Raw genomic sequence first — 19,962 nt, forward strand, 5'->3', positions numbered from 1 at the left:
TACCTATGGCTGGGCCCTCTCACAGTTTTTAAATGGTCAGTAGTGGGAACTACTGTTGCCTTCATGATTTCCTTTTAAAAGTTTCTTATAAGAAGGAGATATCAATTATCAACAATGACAAGCCAGCTGGAACCTGTGGCTCTCTCTCCCTCTCGTGAGTGCAGACGCGTTCCCAATTAAATGGATCGCATAATGTTCACGTTAGATCTGCTGCAAAGGAGATAACTAAGAGTTAACTTAGTTTAACATGATGTTATCTCTATTTAACATTATGTTTTGACATTGACATTGTAAACGTTCTCTAAGGAGAGTGAAAAGCAGTTTGCAGTAAAGCTAACCAACGTCATCTCTATCGCAGGAGAAAAATAGCGAGCAGCTATGGTATGGGTATGTAGTGAGTTTTGCAACGTTACAGCTGGTGCAGTGGAAACGCAACAGGCCTTCCCAGTAGTAGTAACACAGGTATTGAAATACAGGAGTTTTGGCGGCAGTAAATGTGCCCTTTCAAGAGTACAGTATGTAGATATTCCATTCAAAATCTGTAGTCAATAGTGTTGTGATACAATTCAGGTTATTTCAAATGGATTTTCCCTCATAAACAAGGACATTTGTTGGAGATTCTTAGAAATGAAAAAAGCAGCAAAGCACACCGCATTATATTCTAAAGTTTTTAATGTTAAACATACATGACTATAGGCTGTTCCATGGAGAGTGAATTACCAAATCAAATTAAATTTTTTTACCCATTGATAAATACCAAAAAATGCATAATTTTCTCATTTCCAATTTTGTTTTTAAAAGATACTCAACCATTGTGTGCTATGTCATTCTGTCTCAGAAATCCAAGAAACTGGCTTTGCTAATAGGGAGTCTGTCCAAAAGGAGGTTAAAGCAGCCATTTCTCAAAAAGCTACTCTTAGCTGTGAAGTGGCCAACTCAAAGACCGAAGTCAAATGGTACAAGGATGGTCATCTATTGAGCTCAAGTAAAACAGTCCACATGGAGATGAAGGGTAAAACACGTCAGCTGGTGTTGGACAGTGTGGAGAAGAAGGATGCTGGGGAGTACATCTGTGAAGCTGGGAAAGAGAAACTAGTGTTCGAGATTCACGTAGCAGGTATGTAGTGAGTTTTGCAACGTTACAGCTGGTGCAGTGGAAACGCAACAGGCCTTCCCAATAGTAGTAACACAGGTTTTGAAATACAGCAGTTTTGGCGGCAGTAAATGTGCCTTTTCAAGAGTACAGTATGTAGATATTCCATTCAAAATCTGCAGTCAACAGTGTTGTGATATAATTCAGGTTATACCATGGTCTAGGTTGAAAAGGGTGTCGTTTAAAAAGTGATATACTACACCTATGAAGTAGATCTGGTAAAAAAAAGTTTAATCGCCGTTCCATATCGATGCTTATGAATGGTAACTATAACAACAATAGTAGGACGACGGTTGAGCCTGGAGGCAGGCTTCCCAACAGTGGAATCAACTGTAGCCTAAACAGCTGAAAAAACTAACGATTTTAGATATAAAACTCATTTAGTATTAATAATTGATTTCATATTTATTTATTTCGTAAGTGACCATCGTATAAACGGGATAATGCCCTTCGATGCGTCCATTATCAGAAATAAATGGGACTTCGCCGAAGCAACCGTCCGACGCGAAGCGGAGGTCCATTTATTCCTGATAATGGACACCTCGTCGGGCATTATCCCTTACTTATTTCAAATGGATTTTCCCTCATAAACAAGGACATTTGTTGGAGATTCTTAAAAAAAGAAAAAAAAAAAAAACAGCAATGCACACCGCATTATATTCTGAAGTTTTTATTGTTAAACATACATAAATATAGGCTGCTCCAAGAAAAGTGAATTATCAAATCAAATTCAACATTTTAACCCATTGATCAATGCCAAAGAATTAATAATTGTCTCATTTCCAATTTTGTTTTTACAAGGTACTCAGCCATTTTTTTGCTCTGTCATTCTATCACAGAAATCCAGGAAACTGGCTTTGCTAACAAGGAGTCTGTCCAAAAGGAGGTTAAAGCAGAAATCTCTCAGAAAGCTACTCTGAGCTGTGAAGTGGCCAACTCAAAGACCGAAGTCAAATGGTACAAGGATGGTCATCTGTTGAGCTCAAGTAAAACCGTCCACATGGAGATGAAGGGTAAAACGTGTCAGTTGGTGTTGGACAGTGTGGAGAAGAAGGATGCTGGGGAGTACATCTGTGAGGCTGGGAAAGAGAAACTAGTGTTCAAGATTCACGTAGCAGGTATGTAGTGAGTTTTGCAACGTTACAGCTGGTGCAGTGGAAACACAACAGGCCTTCCCAATAGTAGTAACACAGGTATTGAAATACAGGAGTTTTGGCGGCAGTAAATGTGCCTTTTCAAGAGTACAGTATGTAGATATTCCATTCAATATCTGTAGTCAACAGTGTTGTGATACAATTCAGGTTATTTCAAATGGATTTTCCCTCATAAACAAGGACATTTGTTGGCGAATCTTAGAAATGAAAAAAGCAGCAAAGCACACTGCATTATATTCTAAAGTTTTTAATGTTAAACATACATGACTATAGGCTGTTCCATGAAAAGTGAATTACCAAATTAAATTCAATTCTTTTACCCATTGATAAATACCAAAAAATGCATAATTTTTTCATTTCCAATTTTGTTTTTAAAAGATACTCAACCATTGTGTGTTCTGTCATCCTGTCTCAGAAATCCAAGAAACTGGCTTTGCTAATAGGGAGTCTGTCCAAAAGGTGGTTAAAGCAGCCATTTCTCAAAAAGCTACTCTTACCTGTGAAGTGGCCAACTCAAAGACCGAAGTCAAATGGTACAAGGATGGTCATCTGTTGAGCTCAAGTAAAACCGTCCACATGGAGATGAAGGGTAAAACGCGTCAGTTGGTGTTGGATAGTGTGGAGAAGAAAGATGCTGGGGAGTACATCTGTGAGGCTGGGAAAGAGAAACTAGTGTTCAAGATTCACGTAGCAGGTATGTAGTGAGTTTTGCAACGTTACAGTGGAAACACAACTGGCCTTGCCTGATAGTGGAAACATGGTCATGCCTATATCAAAATGCAGGAGTTTTGGTGCCTTGGTTAATATGCCTTTTACTAGTATGTAGATATTGCACTCAAAATCTGTAGCCAACAGTGTTTATTAGGGAAAATCATTTTTTTCAATTCAAATAACCTGAATTGTATCAGTAATAAAATATAAACAAGGACATTTGTTTGAGATTATTTGTGACTGGGAAAAAAACATTAATGGACATTACATTTAATTATGAAACATTTAATGCTACATTTACATAGATAAAGGATGTTCAACCAAAAAATTATCTAAATGAATTTTACATATTTTCCCATGTATGAATATAAAATATAGTGTAATTTTCTCATCTCCAATTTGGTTTTAAAATGTACTTGGCCATTGTATGCTCTGTCATTTTATCACAGAAATCTAAAACAATTGGCTTTGCTAAGAAGTAGAAAGTAGAACTAGCAGAAACACAGGAATTGAAATACTGTACAGGGATTTTGGTTTCAGGAAATATGCTTTCATGAGTATACATGTAGATATTCCATTAAAAATATGTAGTTAACAGTGCACTGCAAAAGGTAAAATCTAACCAAGTGTTATTAATCTTATATTAAGATCAAAAAATCTATTTGGTATTAAGAGACTTACCTAGCGCTCTCTCGAAAGATCATTTTGATTTATTTTAAGGAGTCTTATCAAGACAAATTTGCTCAACACACTGGCAAACAAATTTGCTTGTTTTTAGGACAAATTTACTAAACACTCTGGCAGAAAAAATTGCGTGTTTTCAGGACGAGACATCTTAAAATAAGTCAAACTCTTCTTAAATTAAGTCAAATGATTTTCCGAAAAAGCGCTAGGTAAGGATCTTTATAGGTCTTTGAAAATAATACCAACCAGATTTTTTCATCTTAATAACACTTGGTTAGCTATAAGATAATCAGTTTTTGCAGTGTGTTTATACAATATTTTTTGATACAATTCAGGAAATTTGAATTGAAAAGATCACAAATATTGTGCATTTCTTATCCTAATGTCATACTTGGCGCTGCACTCACTCGTTCCAGTAGCAAGACACCTGCCGAGTTTGAAATCATTCAAACAAACTGTTCAATAGATATGTTAATAACAGACATAGACAGACAGTCGTTCCTGTCAGTAAAAGATAGATTTGACATCTCGGAGACACCTGCATACCATTAGAAAGAGTTCAGTTTGAGAACCACTTTTTTTAACAGATATTCAACCAGTGTTATTCAACCACAGTGATACAGTGATACAAAAAAGCAGCAATGCACATTGTATTTTATTCATAAGTTCTATGTTCTAAATTGTATATATATATGTTAAATATACATAGGATGTTCCAACAAAAAGTGAATTATCAAATCAAATTCATTTTTTTTTACCCAAAGATAAATAACAAAAAAATAATAATTTTCTCATTTTCAATTTTGTTTTAAAAAGATACTCAACCATTGATTGCTCTGTCATTCTATCACAGATATCCAAGAAGCTGGCTTTGCTAACAAGGAGTCTGTCCAAAAGGAGGTTAAAGCAGAAATCTCTCAGAAAGCTACTCTGAGCTGTGAAGTGGCCAACTCAAAAACCGAGGTCAAATGGTACAAGGATGGTCATCTGTTGAGCTCAAGTAAAACCGTCCACATGGAGATGAAGGGTAAAACACGTCAGCTGGTGTTGGACAGTGTGGAGAAGAAGGATGCTGGGGAGTACATCTGTGAGGCTGGGAAAGAGAAACTAGTGTTCAAGATTCACATAGCAGGTATGGCATGCGTTTTTAAAAGTTTGCAAAATATTTACGATATAGCTGGGAGTCAAGAACTTTTTCTGTTTTCATCTCTGCATTTTATAGAGGCTTCTGCCAAATTCCAAAAAAAGTCTGTGACCAAAGATGCAGTTGTGGTACAAGCAACAGAGAAAATAATTCTGTCCACTGAACTGATGTCTGAAAATGCAATTGTGAGATGGTTCAGAGATGGTGTGGAGCTTAAGGATTGTAGAAAATATGACTTGAAGAAGGAAGGTCTTCATTGTATCCTGACAGTGAACTCTGCTGAGCTCAAAGACAGTGGTACATACACTTGTCAAACTGTTGATGACAAGATGGACTTCAAAGTTCTTGTGAAAGGTTTGTAAAAATCAGTATCTTTTTAAAACAAATTCCAATATTTCCAATATTTGAAATGAGAACTTGTATTACTTTGGATTTAGTGGTTGATACAGCAGCTTCCATTTTAAATATAGGGCTTAATCTTACAGTACACTTGGGACAACCTGGTGCCAAGCGCAACACAAGGCTTGTTTCTATCTTACACCCAATTCAGTGATACATTTTTCACCAAACGCTGTAGTTCAATTTAATATTGTGCCCACGGATGTGTCATTTAAAATAGGTGTGTTCAGGTGCATGATCTAAAAATCGCTATCTTACAGCCACTAAAAATCATTACGCCACTGACCGAAAAAACCTGGTCTAAAGTGAAAGGCGCATATAAAGCACAGACACACTGTCACAATGCCCTTAGCAACCAGGGCTATGAGTCACAGGCAACTACTTGTCTACAGGATAAATATCATTAGGATTCAGTCATTCAAACATTATTGGGGTAAGTGTTGCTTTTTTTCAGGCTATGTTTTCTATGTCAGTCAATAGTGAAAGTAAACAACTGTGTAGAACTGTTTTGTCGTTGCCTATGAGACCACCATGAAGTTAGTTTCACTTTGCCTATGAGTTCAGATAATAGGTGAGTGCAGATGCATGTGGGCGATACTTTGCTAGTCACACACTAGTAAAGCAAGGTTAGGTGTAAAATACCAGCACGCTGTTTGATGTTGCGCTCCATGCTCTTAAAGGGGATTTTCAGATGTCACTTTCATTGGTTTAAAGGATGTTACGCCCAAAACATTCCCATGACTAGGGCTGTAACAATATTGAAAAGAAAAAAAAAACTCAAATTATAGTAATCACATAAAATGAAAATAAAAGTAAAAGTCAGTCAGTCAGTCCATAAGCCATCTTGTAGCGATGTAGCTGAAAGCCCTCTCTCAGGGTGCCGAGGTTCACATTAGGGACATGCAGTAGGCCTGCTGAGGAGGATCTCAGTGAGCAGGCTGGGATGTAAACTTCCAGGAGATCAGTGAGATAGGTGGGGGTATAATTGTGTAGGGCCTTGTATCCCAGGAGCAGGACTTTGAAACGTATTCTGTAGGCAACTAGAACTCAGACAAGTACAAAATCTCGTACCAGTGCGTCTTAAGCTGTGCTTCATATGCACCTTTTGCTTTAGACCAGGTGTTTCTTGGTCAGTGGCGTAATGCTTTTTAGTGTAAGATAGCAATATTTATATAATGCGCCAAGACCACACCTTCATTGCCATACCCCTGAGCGCATTGTGTAATAAAAGAGAAGAGAGGGCCCAGAGGGAGAGAGTGGGGCAAGGAGAGGGGGTAATTCAAATAACGGTTCGTACTTCTCCTTTGGACAAACACTTTTGAGTCTTGGAAAACACTTTTCCATTTACATCGGGATTTTGCAAACATTCAGAGTCAATAAAATGAGCCCTGCATGAATAACGAATACAAGCAGCTGCAAGTAAGCATGCTAAACTTGACATCCAAACAGTATTCTAACGTTAGCTTTGAGATACTGCTTGATTGCATACTGTAACTTAGTTTAGTCTCCTCAATGTACTAAGTTATGTTGTGATAAGACCTTAGCAGAGTTTACTTTAACTTAAATGCAGCAGTTTTTAACAAATTTGCGCAGCATAGTCACGATCCACGACGGATTTAATAGCAATTTAGCCCCCTGTGTTCTATGCAGTGCTTCTATGTGGCAACAACAATCCTTCAACAATCGTGAATATTTTGTTAAATGCACATGCAGAGGAGGAGCAGCGGGCTCGTTACGAGAGCGGGCGGGGCGAAGAAAGGCTGTGTGAGTAAAAAGTGCAGCTCAATGAAATTATTTTATCTTATCTTTAATTTAAATAGTAGGCCTACAACATAGAACATCAACGTGTGGTGGCCGGTTTTGATTTTGTGGTGCCCAGCCACAGATTAGCCAACGTATGGGAAACACTGAAGGTGTGTAAGATTAAAAATATTTAGCAGCACACGTTATGCTTGACGAATTGACGCTCATATTTTGCATCAACGTATTTTTTGCGTCGATGTCATCGATTACGTCAACGCGTTGTCCCAGCCCTATTAGACACCATTTCAAAGTTTTGACTCTTTTGGCTTTACATTCTCAGATTAATCTTATTATGTCTCAATTAAATTTGATCCAAAATGCAGTGTAGCTGCAGCACAATAAGTAGATGCAACATATTGGGTACTGAAATATTCACAAGAATCCATATAAATTGAATCTTCATGTTGTGTTATCCAATATTAATTGTACAGATGTATAGTCTATCTTATACACACTCATTGAACCAACAAAGTAAATGCAAAAATAGAGACTTTTTTGTAATTATTCCATATTTTGTGTAGTCAGTCTATATCAGAACACCTGACATACAATCTAAATAGTTCACAAGAAACCTCAAAGTGTTACCTTTCATTTGAGACCAGGATTATGCTTCTACACAAAGAGGTTCATGTGCAGTAAGCATTTGATTGTCAGTATGCACTTTGGATAACAAAAAGTCCTATGGGGAGTTTCCATAGGCATTTTACAAAATGCATGAGCATACCTTGGCAAATAATAGTCTAAAGTAGGGGTGGGCGATATAAACAAAAAATAATATCTCTATTTTTTGTGATTTTCACGATAACGATAATTAGTCAATATCCTTTAAAAAAATTGTCTGAGTTACTTTACAGCTCATTATTTATGAATACCGTAAAACTCCAAATAATAGCCCGGGCTTTTATTTTCCCGAATCGCCAAACTGCACCGGCTAGTATTAGAGACAGGCGTCTAAATGAGACAGGCCTTTAATTCCCTTTACACAAAACTTTTCCTCTGCAAAGATGGAAAATATTATTGAATTAATTATTTCAAACACACTGAATGTCTACCTAGGCTATCTGATGACAATTACGGATCATCATTCATTTAGTGTTGAGATGTTGTTCATTGAGTGAGATACAGTAAGATCCAAATAGCGGGGATAGCCAGAACAGATGAACCACGTTTTAATTAAACGTAATCTACAAAGAGATCGTATCACACTGAAAGCTCATATTTTGTCACTAGCAAATAGCCTATATCGGTCCTTTGTCAAATACAGTTGCATTATCAGCCCTGACCAAAACCGTTCAGGAATTATTTATGCAAAAGTGGAACGTGCTTAATGTTTCATTCTCCCTCCTTTTCGGCATGAATGAAACAGCATGAGAGAGCATGAACCATATTGTTTCTCCCGTTATGTATTTGCCAAATTTGACAACAGTCTACATTCAAATCATAGCCTACTTCCAGGCGTGCGGGAACATATTTTTGACCAGGGGTGCTGAATAACAAAATAATCATGGATGTCCGACGATTTCGCCCCCAGCATATGATTCGAATTTAGACAGCTAAATACGCCATTTCACCGCCGTATGAGTAGGTCTAAGAGTGAGAAGTTTTATAATGCCCTGGGCAGCCACATTCCACTGCAACTATGCGCAGCACTTGCCACTCTGACTCATCAATAAAAACTGTGCGCGCACACACCAGTCCCTAGAAGCGCACTTGACTTTACATCATAAACCTATTTCAGTAGATTATATAGCCAGAGAATGTCCGTAGACGGGCTCTGATATAGCCTAGTCTAAGGTAAATTCCTTTTCTGACTTCTTTCTCTTTATCGCCATGGCATTTAGAATAAAGAATAACGTTCACGAACCGTTCTGGTTTTGTTGCCAGCATAAAAACAAGCTTACCATCGGCCTATCCGCAAATTTTAAACACAAGGGATGAATTGAACGATGACGAAGTCGGACATATAGGCATAGTTCATATTGGGAAAAAAGTTATACAATTTGGAACTCTAGCTTTTCCCCACCGCAGTCTTTTAATGCCATCTAATCATAACGTGCGCAGTCTGTGCCATACTTAAGCCCAAATCACACCCAAGATTCGCAACGAGATGAGCAGCAACTTGATGCAACATTCTAAAACCTTGCAACTGTGACCAGACATGTGAATGCTTTGCGACGGCTTGTAACGACGTGCAACATCTAATTCACACTGCTGTAACCTCCTTTCTGTAACGGTTTCGTGTCATTGCGAATCTTTAAACAGACGATCTGACGGGTTTTAGAAGATTCAATACAACCCGAAACTAAAAAACAGACCAGGCCTCTACTGGAGACCGGCCTTTAACCCAAACCTGTAGCCACGCCAGGCGTTTAAAAGAGACAGGCGTCTCTTAGGGACTCGGCGATTATTTGAAGTTTTACGGTAGCATCAATACAACAATAATAATAATAACCTGTGACTTTTTAACCAAATCAACAATGCATTCACTCTGACACATTTCCAATTTTGCCCCCATTTGTGTGTGTGGCAATGACATGGTCTAGCCAGCTACATTAGAGAAGATGACTAGGCCTAACAGTTTCCCAAGAGAAAGTCTGAAGCTCCTTTCAAAAACCTTTACGTAGGATTCACTGTAAAACTAAGCAGACCAACAGAGTACATCTCTGAAAATGCACTGTACTGTTCTTCCAAGGCTTCTTCTTATTCTTCTTCTAACGAGTTTAATGCAGCTTCAACCGTTTAACGTAGAAACTTCATTCAAACTATGTTACGTAGGTCTTACTTAGGACAAGAGTGCTATGTATTTTTCAGCTTTGTAACTTTTATACTTTTTAAACTATTAATTAAAAACTACTCAAAATTTCTCCATAGACTTAACATGGGCTGATGACATCACAATAGAGCCGTTAAGCAATTAGAATCCTATGCCAGGTGGTCAGGCCACCTGGCTCAACTGCCAGCTACTCAACTACTGTCTCAGGCTTTAAGCATACAAACTGGCTCTATTAAGACTACACAGCCTGTTCAACTGCTTCCTCTGCCAAAAACTGTTTCAAAATAAGTCCTCACTACAATATTTCACTGTTAAACAATTAACCATTTAAACTACTGAACTTTTTAACTGTTCAGCCATTGTAACTGTTACTTGTCATCAACTATGACTCCTACCCACTGTAGCTAGTTAGCATGGTTAGCATTGTTAGCATTTTTAACAAAACTGCTAAAATGATTAGCTAAGTTAGCTAAGTAACATGGTTAGCATAGTTAGCATTTTAGCATGTTAGTTAACATAGTTAACATAACTGCTAAAAATTATTAGCATGGTTTGTTAATTAACATGGTTAGCATAGCTAGCATGCTAGTTTTACTCTCATAGTTAGCATTTTTAGCAAAACTGCTAAAAATGATTAGCTAAGTAACATGGTTAGCATAGTTAGCATTGCTAGCATTGCTAACATTGTTAGTATTTAATGATTAGCTAAGTTATAGGGCTGGGACAACGCGTCGACGTGTGCTGCTAAATATTTTTAATTTTACACCTTCACTTTTCCATACATTGACTAATCTGTGGCTGGGCACCACGAAATCAAAACCGGCCACCACACATTGATGTTCTATGTTGTAGGCCTACTATTTAAATTAAAGATGAGATCAAATAATTTCATTGAGCTGCACTTTTTACTCACACAGCCTTTCCTCGCCCCGCCCGCTCTCTCTCGTAACGAGCCCGCTGCTCCTCCTCTGCATGTGCATTTAACAAAATATTCACGATTGTTGAAGGATTGTTGTCGCCACATACAGTGGGCAGTGCTTCGAATTGGCCAGCTTCACTCGTGGTCCGCGCGTGGGATCACGCTGTATCACGCGACTTTAATTTGTATTTTTCCAGTGAGACGCTGCAACAACCCAAACAACCGGTAGATGGCTCAAGTGAGCAGGGTGTCTCATAAAAAGAAATGGAGCCTGGAAAACCCTACACAGACTTCACTACAGACTTCAGCAGACTGGTTTAGAAATAATGTAATAGCCAGAAATATGCCTGCCCTAATAAAGAAATATTTGGTTAACTGCGAGTGAATCCCGTTTGCAGCCGTAGAGACGCAGGACAAATTAAACATTCTGGTTTTCTCCGAGTGCAACGATGATAGACAGACATCATTTGGACAAAATATAGAGTATTAACCTCTGTTGCTCAGCCAAATGCCTTCCTGTTACGTCCTGTTATCACGGAGTTAGGCCTACAGGCGATAAACGATTTTTGATGGTCACAAGTTTACTTCATTAGGGACTGTTCGTTATTTATTTAAGGGGCTACCGGAGGAGTTTGGGGAGCATTAGTCCAAAAAGACGTGACCCTCCCTCGCCAGCAATACATTTTTCTATGACCCTCCAAAGTGATTATGAAAAAATCACTGTCAACTTTTTCCGGGTTTATCGCCTACTGTATTTTAACGTTTTCACATATTTGGCCATAAGCCGTTTATCATAGGCTATCACGAAACCAAACTACAAAGGCGAACACTTTAACAGGGGGAATTAATTGGGCATGAATCATGCTGAACGCTATTTCGCTACCTTAGAATAATAAGGTTCTATCTGCGTTTTGAGTAGGTACAACCGGGACGATTGAAACGGGGACGAATGAAACATTCCGGTTTTCTCCGAGTGCAACGATGATAGACAGTCATCATTTGGACAAAACATGGAGCATATTAACCTCCGTTGCTCAGCCAAATGCCTTCCTGTTACGTCCTGGTATCACGGAGTTACAAGCGATAAACGATGTTTGATGGTCACAAGTTTACTTCATTAGCGGTTTATTTTTTTGGATTATTAAAGAGTGTTTTTCATTTAAAGGTTTGACTTCGTGCTTATTCAGTAGAGCATTTAGTGCTCTCCCCAATCCCAGACGTTCACATTGCATGTTTGTTTGTAATGGATGCAACCGCGAGATAGGCTATGCGTTTGACAATAAGTTGTTAACAGAACCAAGACATATAGCCCAGCAGCAATCTAGGGACTGATCGTTATTTATTGAATTTTGAGTGCTTCAGTTGGAAGTTGCATGACCCTCTCTTGCCTGCTAGAAATTGTTCAATGACCCTCCGACAGAATTGTTAAAAAAAGACATGACCCTCCCCTGCCAATTGTCTTCCGCCCGCGCCACAGCCACACACTTTGTGATAACATTCTTAAATCAATCTTTCCCGTGAGCTTGCATGCTACCAGTCCTTCCTTTTCAAATGTGTTGCGCCTGTTTGCACAATTTCACAAATAATCATATGTGATTAATAGTATGACAAATAATCCCTGTGCACGGGGACCGAAACAATGCATGCCAACTTTTTCCGTGTTTATCACGTATTTTAACTTTCCCCGCTGTCTTGCCGTTTTAATGTTTTCCCGTAGAATATCCTATATTTTAATACTCTCATAACAGCCCTGCCATCTGGCCTGTCTCTGTGTTGCCCTGTTGCTACCCCTTGCCCTTCCAACGAAACAGATGTCTTCAAATCATCGTTTTCCTTGCTTGAAGGCGAACTTAGAGTGATGTTAACCTATTTAAGTTTAACGGCGCGATTGCCGTGAGAGCACGATTCATTGGCGCTTGCATGTTCGGCCTTATGTCTACGTGCGCACCTGAGGCTACTCAGCTGCAAGAGAAATAATTTCCCCTCTTTGTATGTTCACTGCAAGTTGGCCTACCATAACTTACCAACTCTGCACTGTAGACTGGCTATTTATATTTTTCTGTGAAATAAGCAAATGTATTTGTTCAACTTTATGAAGCAGAATTACGCATAGGGTACTTGGAACATAATACATTTGACAAAGGACAGATGAATGTTGCTAGTGACAAAATATTAACTTTCAGTGTTTTACGATGTCTTTGTCATGGGGAAGTGTTTTTCCCCATGCATTTATTCTAGGTTACTGTCAGTGACTGCCGTGAGAGAAGCGGGTTCTGTGTTTCGTTCATGTCAGTGACTGACGCGAGAGAAGCGGGGTCTGTGTTGTGTTGTGTTGCGTTGCGTTAATTTATTTTCATTGGGCATACCGTGCCGTGCCGTCCACAGCTCTTCAGTTCTGACAAAGCCAAAATTACTCCTTAGCGCGTTTGTATGGTTATATTGCTTGACTGGGGGGGGGGGGTCCCAAGCAGCTTTCAGCCATAAGGCTACTTTGAGAACATTTCAATTCACTCGACACTAATATTCAAAATGTTGAAAACTATTTCGGCATAGCCTATAAAGCAGTTTAATTAAATGGAATGTTAGTTGTAAACAAACGAGCTACTTGGTGAGGCTTGGCCTCACAGATGCGCTCGTGCCTTAGATGGCAGGACAAATCTTCACGATAGGCCTATTAACTAACCACCCGATTCACGTTGGCTGGGGGGAAGGGGGGCCATCAGACAATTGTGCCCAGTTAATCCGGCCCTTCCCCCAAAAAATCACACCTTCCCACCTCTGACAGCTTAAAAGAAGTCAAGAGGACTCCTTACTCACAGACCTATTCACAAACCTGCGGTTTTGAAATCCTATGCAGCTACAGGAGCTTCCAATCGCGAGGAAGCAATTTTGCATTGTAGGCATAACTAACATGCAATAACGCCGCCAACAACAACCAAAACTAGGCTAATCATTGTCAACATGTAAATTAAATGTAACATTATTGTGAATCAAATTAAAATGTTCTCTTTTGCAAACGTAGGCATAGTAACAGAATAATTTAATAATGTTACAAGATACTACATCAATCCGTATGTTTCATTGGGCTACTAGGCTATTTGTTTTGCCTTGATTCATTTAGGCTAGGCCTTTTTATTCAGGGGCCATATTCACAAAGAATTTTAAGGCTAAAAGTAGCTCCTAACTGGCGAATTTAGGAGCAACTCCTAAAAATAATGGACGTGTCACTCCTAACTTTAGGACTCCTAATTTTTTCACAAAAAGTAATTCACGAAGCATTTTAGACCTAAAAGTAGCACCTAAGTCTGGGACAGCTTAAGTCGAGAGGACTCCTAACTCACTAAGACCTATTCATAAACAGCTTTTTTGTGGCATTTTACGTTGCGATGTTTTGAAATAGCCTATGCGCAACAGGAGCTTCCAATTGCTAGGGAACAATTTTGCATTCATAAAAGGGATGCAATAACGCCACCAACAACAACACAAACTACTCATTGTTAACATGGAAATGAAATGTAACGTTTCATTGTGAATCAAATTAAAATGTTCTCCTCTTTGCAAACGTAGCCTAGGGATATGGTGACAGATTAATGTAATAATGTTGCAAAGGTAGGCTACTGCATCAATCCATAGGCCTATGTTTCATTAGGCTACTAAGCTATTTGTTTTGCCTTACTCTTTATTCATTTAGGCTAGGCCTTTTTATTCAGTTATTAATCATCTTCCGTCCTTCACACTACTTGTGTAGCGCACGCATTCTCCGACCTGTCACCTGTCAGTCATCATCGGAAGAGAGGTGTTTGGAATTCCCGCGTTACAATCGTCAGCCAATCAAGGTGGTCACTTCAGTCAAGCTCGTGCATGAGTAATGACGTCATCCATAGCCACGAAGACTCACTCCTAGTTTAGGAGTTGTCTGAAAGGCTTTGTGAATAACTTTTAAGAGAAAACTCCAATCTAAAATCTTTAAGTGCGATTTAGGAGTAGCCTACTCCTAGTAGTAAGATAAAAGCCTTTGTGAATAGCCTACGGCCCCAGTTATTCATCATCTTCCGTCCTTGTGTAGCGCACGCATTCTGAGACCTGTCACTCATCATCGTAAGGGAGGTGTTTGGAATCATGCCCGCCAGCCCGCGTTACAATCATCAGCCAATCAGCCAATCAAGGTGGTCACGCTTGCCCATTTACCCAAATTAATGGTCGAATATTACTGATGATCATTGTTATTTAAGAACATGCAGTGTGCGTAGGGTACCAAAAACATCTTGCTCGTAAAAAAGCATCATAACGCACATTCTGGCGGGTCTGTTATTTACTGTAGGCTGCGCAAACCACATGCCTTTATTTTGGGCAAGCCTGCATTCATTCATTCATTCAACCTTTATTTATTCTCGGAGGGTCATTGAGGGAAGCCCTCATTTTCAATGAAGCCGAAATTACAGAAGCGAAGCAAAGCGCTCCACAAACAAGACAACATTCGAGGCCTTCTGTTGAAGAATTTTATATAAAGCCTGCGCTGACAGTAATCCTCCTGCCCCTGATAGGCCTACCACAGCTGTGGATAGTGTGGAATGTTCAAGTAATAACACAATCCAATGTGTGTCTCAATTGTCCCCCGCTGACCACCTCACACATTTCTCTAGATTTTGCAACGAACTTACATGACACAATGCCATAAAATATGCCAGTTTTAGGACACAGAATAATGTTTGTAATGATACCAGGTAGGCCAGGTATTGTCGAAGGTGCATGGTGAAGTGAAATTCTTACTTTGGAAAACAAACATTTGCCGATATCATCGCCGATCATCAGAATATTGCAATAGATTCTGTGTTCTGGACTGCAGGTAACTTGTTAAGCCAGTGGTTATCAAACTTTTATTTCATTCCCCACTTTGATCAAGGGGCATGACTGATGATAGTGGAGATAACGTGTTATCCCGAGGCTTTTGCAAGTCAGCATCTTTGACGGTAGTCTATTAAAAATTAAAAAAAGTTTTCGATGTCCCAAACTGTCGTGTGTTAAATTATTGTGATTACGAGCCAGTGGTTTTCAAACATTATGTGTGACTCGGACATCTAACTAAATGCAACAGGCTCATATCGTCCTCGCATTCGCAAAATGAGGACCAGTGTTTTGTCAAATTGCAAATAGCTATTCGTTTTAACTATTTTTTTTTTATGATAGTAGCCTATACAAAAAGCACTGTATACTATCTTAATATTGGAATATGGGGAGGAAGTGGCGCGTCTGCAGTCAGCCAAATATGAATGTAATTCTGCGGCATAAAGCAGATGTAATTGTTTATCGTACAGAAAAATAAAAATGACATGTCAAGCAGTCAATTGACTACATTGCAGTCAAGAAGTAGGGCAAATTAATTTACGAAACCAAAACGTGGGTCATAGTTGTCTAAGCCTCTATTGCGTAGCCTGTTAAAAACGTCGCCAGATAGTATTAAATCGGCAACAACATTGTTTTCTGCAGAAGCCTACCCAAGGCTACAGATTAATTCTGAACAGTTATTTCTCTACTGGCTCAATTATCACACCACTGTTTTGATTTGCGTAGTTGCGTTAACCCCAACACTGACAATAATGTAGACAGCAAATTTCGATTTCGATTTTCGTGTAGTCAAGCCTTAAGCCATACCCAAGTAGCCTAAATCGAGGTAATGTTTAATTATGCATGATTTATTTTGTTATTGAATTCGTAGGCTGGGATTACTCTCGGCAACAATTATGTAAGGGACGGCAGGCAGAGCGATGTACAGTGGCAGAGCGACGCACACTGGCTGAAAGTGGTACTAAAGCTTCTCGCAGCTTCACGCCGCGTAATGCGCGAATGAAGTGGTCATTTGAAAGCGATGCCCACTGTAGAAGCACTGCATAGAACACAGTGGGCTAAATTGCTATTAAATCCGCTTAGCATCGTGACCATGCTGCACAAATTTGTTCAAAACTGCTGCATTAAAGTTAAAGTAAACTCTGCTAAGGTCTTATCACAATTGAGGAGACTAAACTAAGTTAAGTTACAGTATGCAATCAAGCAGTATCTCAAAGCTAACGTTAGAATACTGTTTGGATGTCAAGTTTAGCATGCTTACTTGCAGCTGCTTGTATTCGTTACTCATGCAGGGCTCATTTTATTGACTCTGAATGTTTGCAAAATCCTGATGTAAATGGAAAAGTGTTTTCCAAGACTCAAAAGTGCTTGTCCAAAGGAGAAGTACGAACCGTTATTTGAACTAACCACGTTATGAATTGCATCCACACATCAGCAGCCTTTTAACTGTGTTAATGTTAATTGCAAGGATTCCCACACGAACATCTTAAAATGACAGGCACACAATTAGACATACACTACTGAACTTTATTGAATGCTACCTCTGACTAAGAATGCATTACTTTGCACTTGTATAGTCTTTTATTTTGGAATCTTAAGAGCAATAAACATATATTGCAATGTTTTTTCATTCAGATATGTAAATATGGTTATGGTTATGGATTTAGCAGACGCCTTTGTCCAAAGCGACACATAAATACAAAACAACATAATAATATTTAAAATTGAACAGGGAACAGATTAAAATGTAGGTCAAATATAGTAAGGAGAATAGTATTAGTACACAATAATATCAATTCAAGCAATAGCCTAATAAAAAGCAATGTAAAAAAGGGGAAAGGCAATAATAAAACAATAATGTCAATTCAATCAATAATATAAAAACAATGACATGCTAAGACTACATTAAGGAAAATATCAATAATAAACAATAATGTCAAATTAATTAACAGCCCAATTAAAATAAAACAACATTATATAAACCATAACACATAAGCGCTTAAACAACTAAGTATATGTTGAATAGGAATGTCTTTAGACCCCTCTTAAACGACCCAAAACTACCACAGGAACGGAGAGCACTGGGCAGTTCATTCCACCAACATGGAACCACTGAAGAAAAGAGTCTGGAATTAGACCCAGTTTTCATGACTGGTCGACACAACATACGCTCACCAAATAAACATGTATAAGTTGCTATTAGTGAATTAATGGGGAGATAATCGAAATCGAATCGGACTGAAAAAATTAATCGTTAGATTAATTGATGCATCGAATAAATAATCGCTAGATTAATCGTTTAAAAAAGAATCGTTTATCCCGGCCCTACTAAGTTAGCTAAGTAACATGGTTAGCATAGTTAGCATGTTAGCATTGTTAGCATGTTAGTTAGCATAACTACTAAAAATGATTAGGTAAGTTAGCTAAGTCACATGGTTAGCATAGTTAGCATTTTAGTTTGTTAGCATGCTAGTTAGTATAACTACTAAAAATGATAAGCTAAGTTAGCAAAGTCACGTGGTTAGCATAGTTAGCATTGATAACATGTTAGTTAGCATTGTTAACAGTTAACATTTTTGACAAAACTATTAGAAAACATTAGCTAAGTTAGCTAAGTAACATGGTTAGTAATAGCATGTTAGCATAGTTAACATTGTTAGCATAACTGCTAAAAATGAATAGCTAAGTTAGCTAAGTCACATGGTTAGCATGTTAGCATTCTTAGTATTTTAGCATAACTGCTATAAATTATTAGCTAAGTTAGCTAAGTCACATAGTTAACATTGTTAGCATAGTTAACAGCTTTAGCATTATTAACATTTTTTTAAAAACTGCTAGAAAACATTAGCTAAATTAGCTAAGTTAAATAACTTAATTAGCATTATTATCTTTGGTAACATAGTTAGCATAACTGCTAGCAAATATTAGAGCCATTCCAACTGTCAGTTATCGTCAACTATCTACCTAAATAATTTAAAACCATTTAAACTATCCACCTATTTAACTGTTCAGTCATTCCAACTATATTAAACCTCAACTACCTAGCAAATAATTTAACCATATAAACTATCCACCTATTTAACTGTTCAGTCATTCCAACTATATTAAACCTCATCTACCTAGCAACCAATATAGTTTGTTTTTACTCTGTATGATATTTTACATCATATTTTTGCATTTTCATGCACTGTATTTCCTTCAGGAAATGCTTTTCTAGTTTCCTTCGATGTTTTATTTAAGAGAAATCATGTAGGCTAGCATTCCAAGTTACAGAATAGAAACAAATGTGTTAGCTTATGGCTAATGTATATGAGAAATCCCATAGAGATGCTAACGGTTAGCATAATCGATACACGTAGATATTTAGAGCGAACTTCAGTCCATTTACAAAAGGGTTACATGAGAAGAGTTCTTTGTTTACAACTCACTATTAAAATACCCAAAGGCAAATGTTTTCTCTCCATTTAATACCATGTAGGAAAAAATGTGACTGTCCCATCAATGCTACGTGAACAGAAGTAGCTGCACAAAATCCCAAGTAGGCTCGTCTTGATCTCACTACACAAAATAAACATTAGACCTGCGTGTGACAACGTGGACCCACTAGCGATCATGTGACACTTGCTCTGCTGCAACGGGGCTTCTCTTGCATAAACCTCCTGGATTTAGTTAATGTATGGGGTTTCAATGCGTGATTTCGAGTGTTTTTTCCCCATAAGTAATTTAATACTCGATAATGTAAATGTTGTTAAAACAACAATCACGTTATTATCGCAGACAATATATATATATATATATATATATATATATATATCACCCACCCCTAGTCTAAAGCACTTATGTTTTCATTCTATATTGATCTACTTTTGCACACAACTTCACAAGACCTGGTGCTAGGGTTCAGTTGTGTTTCTAAGTGATTTCAAGTGACCTAGAGGGCTGAAATGTGGTCAGTTCAGAGATGCTTGTAATCTGGCAGAAAGAAAAAAACTATATTCTAGCCTCTGTAACTCTTTGTGAGGTTCTCAGCTTTCTAGAGGTCCAACATTTGATGGTAGGCCCCAAAAGAGGTGGGAACAATGCCCTTGTAAATAGGCACAGTGCAATTTCAGGCAAAAACTTGAAATTTGTATTGAGATTTATTAAGGTACGTCTATACTGTTTGGTAAGGTTGCACGCATAGCTCTACAATGAAAGCTACAAGCACGATGAATGATATTATATATTTATTTATTTATGGACAACTGTAGCCTACTGGTAGTTAAGACGGAAGGCGTGTGTTGCGATTCTGCCTTTTCACACTGCAACACAGGTTTGTGGATATGAGTATTGCAATTTTGGTTTCAATAGGCATATCTTTACAGCCCTGCATTTCAG

The 19,962-nt window shown here is 38.2% G+C and overlaps 1 protein-coding gene across 14 annotated transcripts in view; it reads left to right on the top strand.

Annotated features, from left to right (window-relative positions):
* The window catches only part of obscnb (obscurin, cytoskeletal calmodulin and titin-interacting RhoGEF b), a 196,347-nt gene that overhangs the window by 29,865 nt on the left and 146,520 nt on the right, over positions 1-19,962 (top strand). For 13 of the 14 annotated variants that reach the window (XM_042109107.1, XM_042109123.1, XM_042109138.1 and 10 more), the window contains exons 12-16: positions 839-1,117; positions 1,993-2,271; positions 2,723-3,001; positions 4,556-4,834; positions 4,925-5,200. In XM_042109107.1, the coding sequence (XP_041965041.1) occupies positions 839-1,117; positions 1,993-2,271; positions 2,723-3,001; positions 4,556-4,834; positions 4,925-5,200 (1,392 nt within the window). The remainder of the gene's footprint in view (positions 1-838; positions 1,118-1,992; positions 2,272-2,722; positions 3,002-4,555; positions 4,835-4,924; positions 5,201-19,962) is intronic. The other variant, XM_042109205.1, reaches the window with a different exon arrangement.

This window comes from Alosa sapidissima, chromosome 1 (assembly GCF_018492685.1).
Source record: "Alosa sapidissima isolate fAloSap1 chromosome 1, fAloSap1.pri, whole genome shotgun sequence".
NCBI classification, from domain to species: Eukaryota; Metazoa; Chordata; class Actinopteri; order Clupeiformes; family Clupeidae; genus Alosa; species Alosa sapidissima.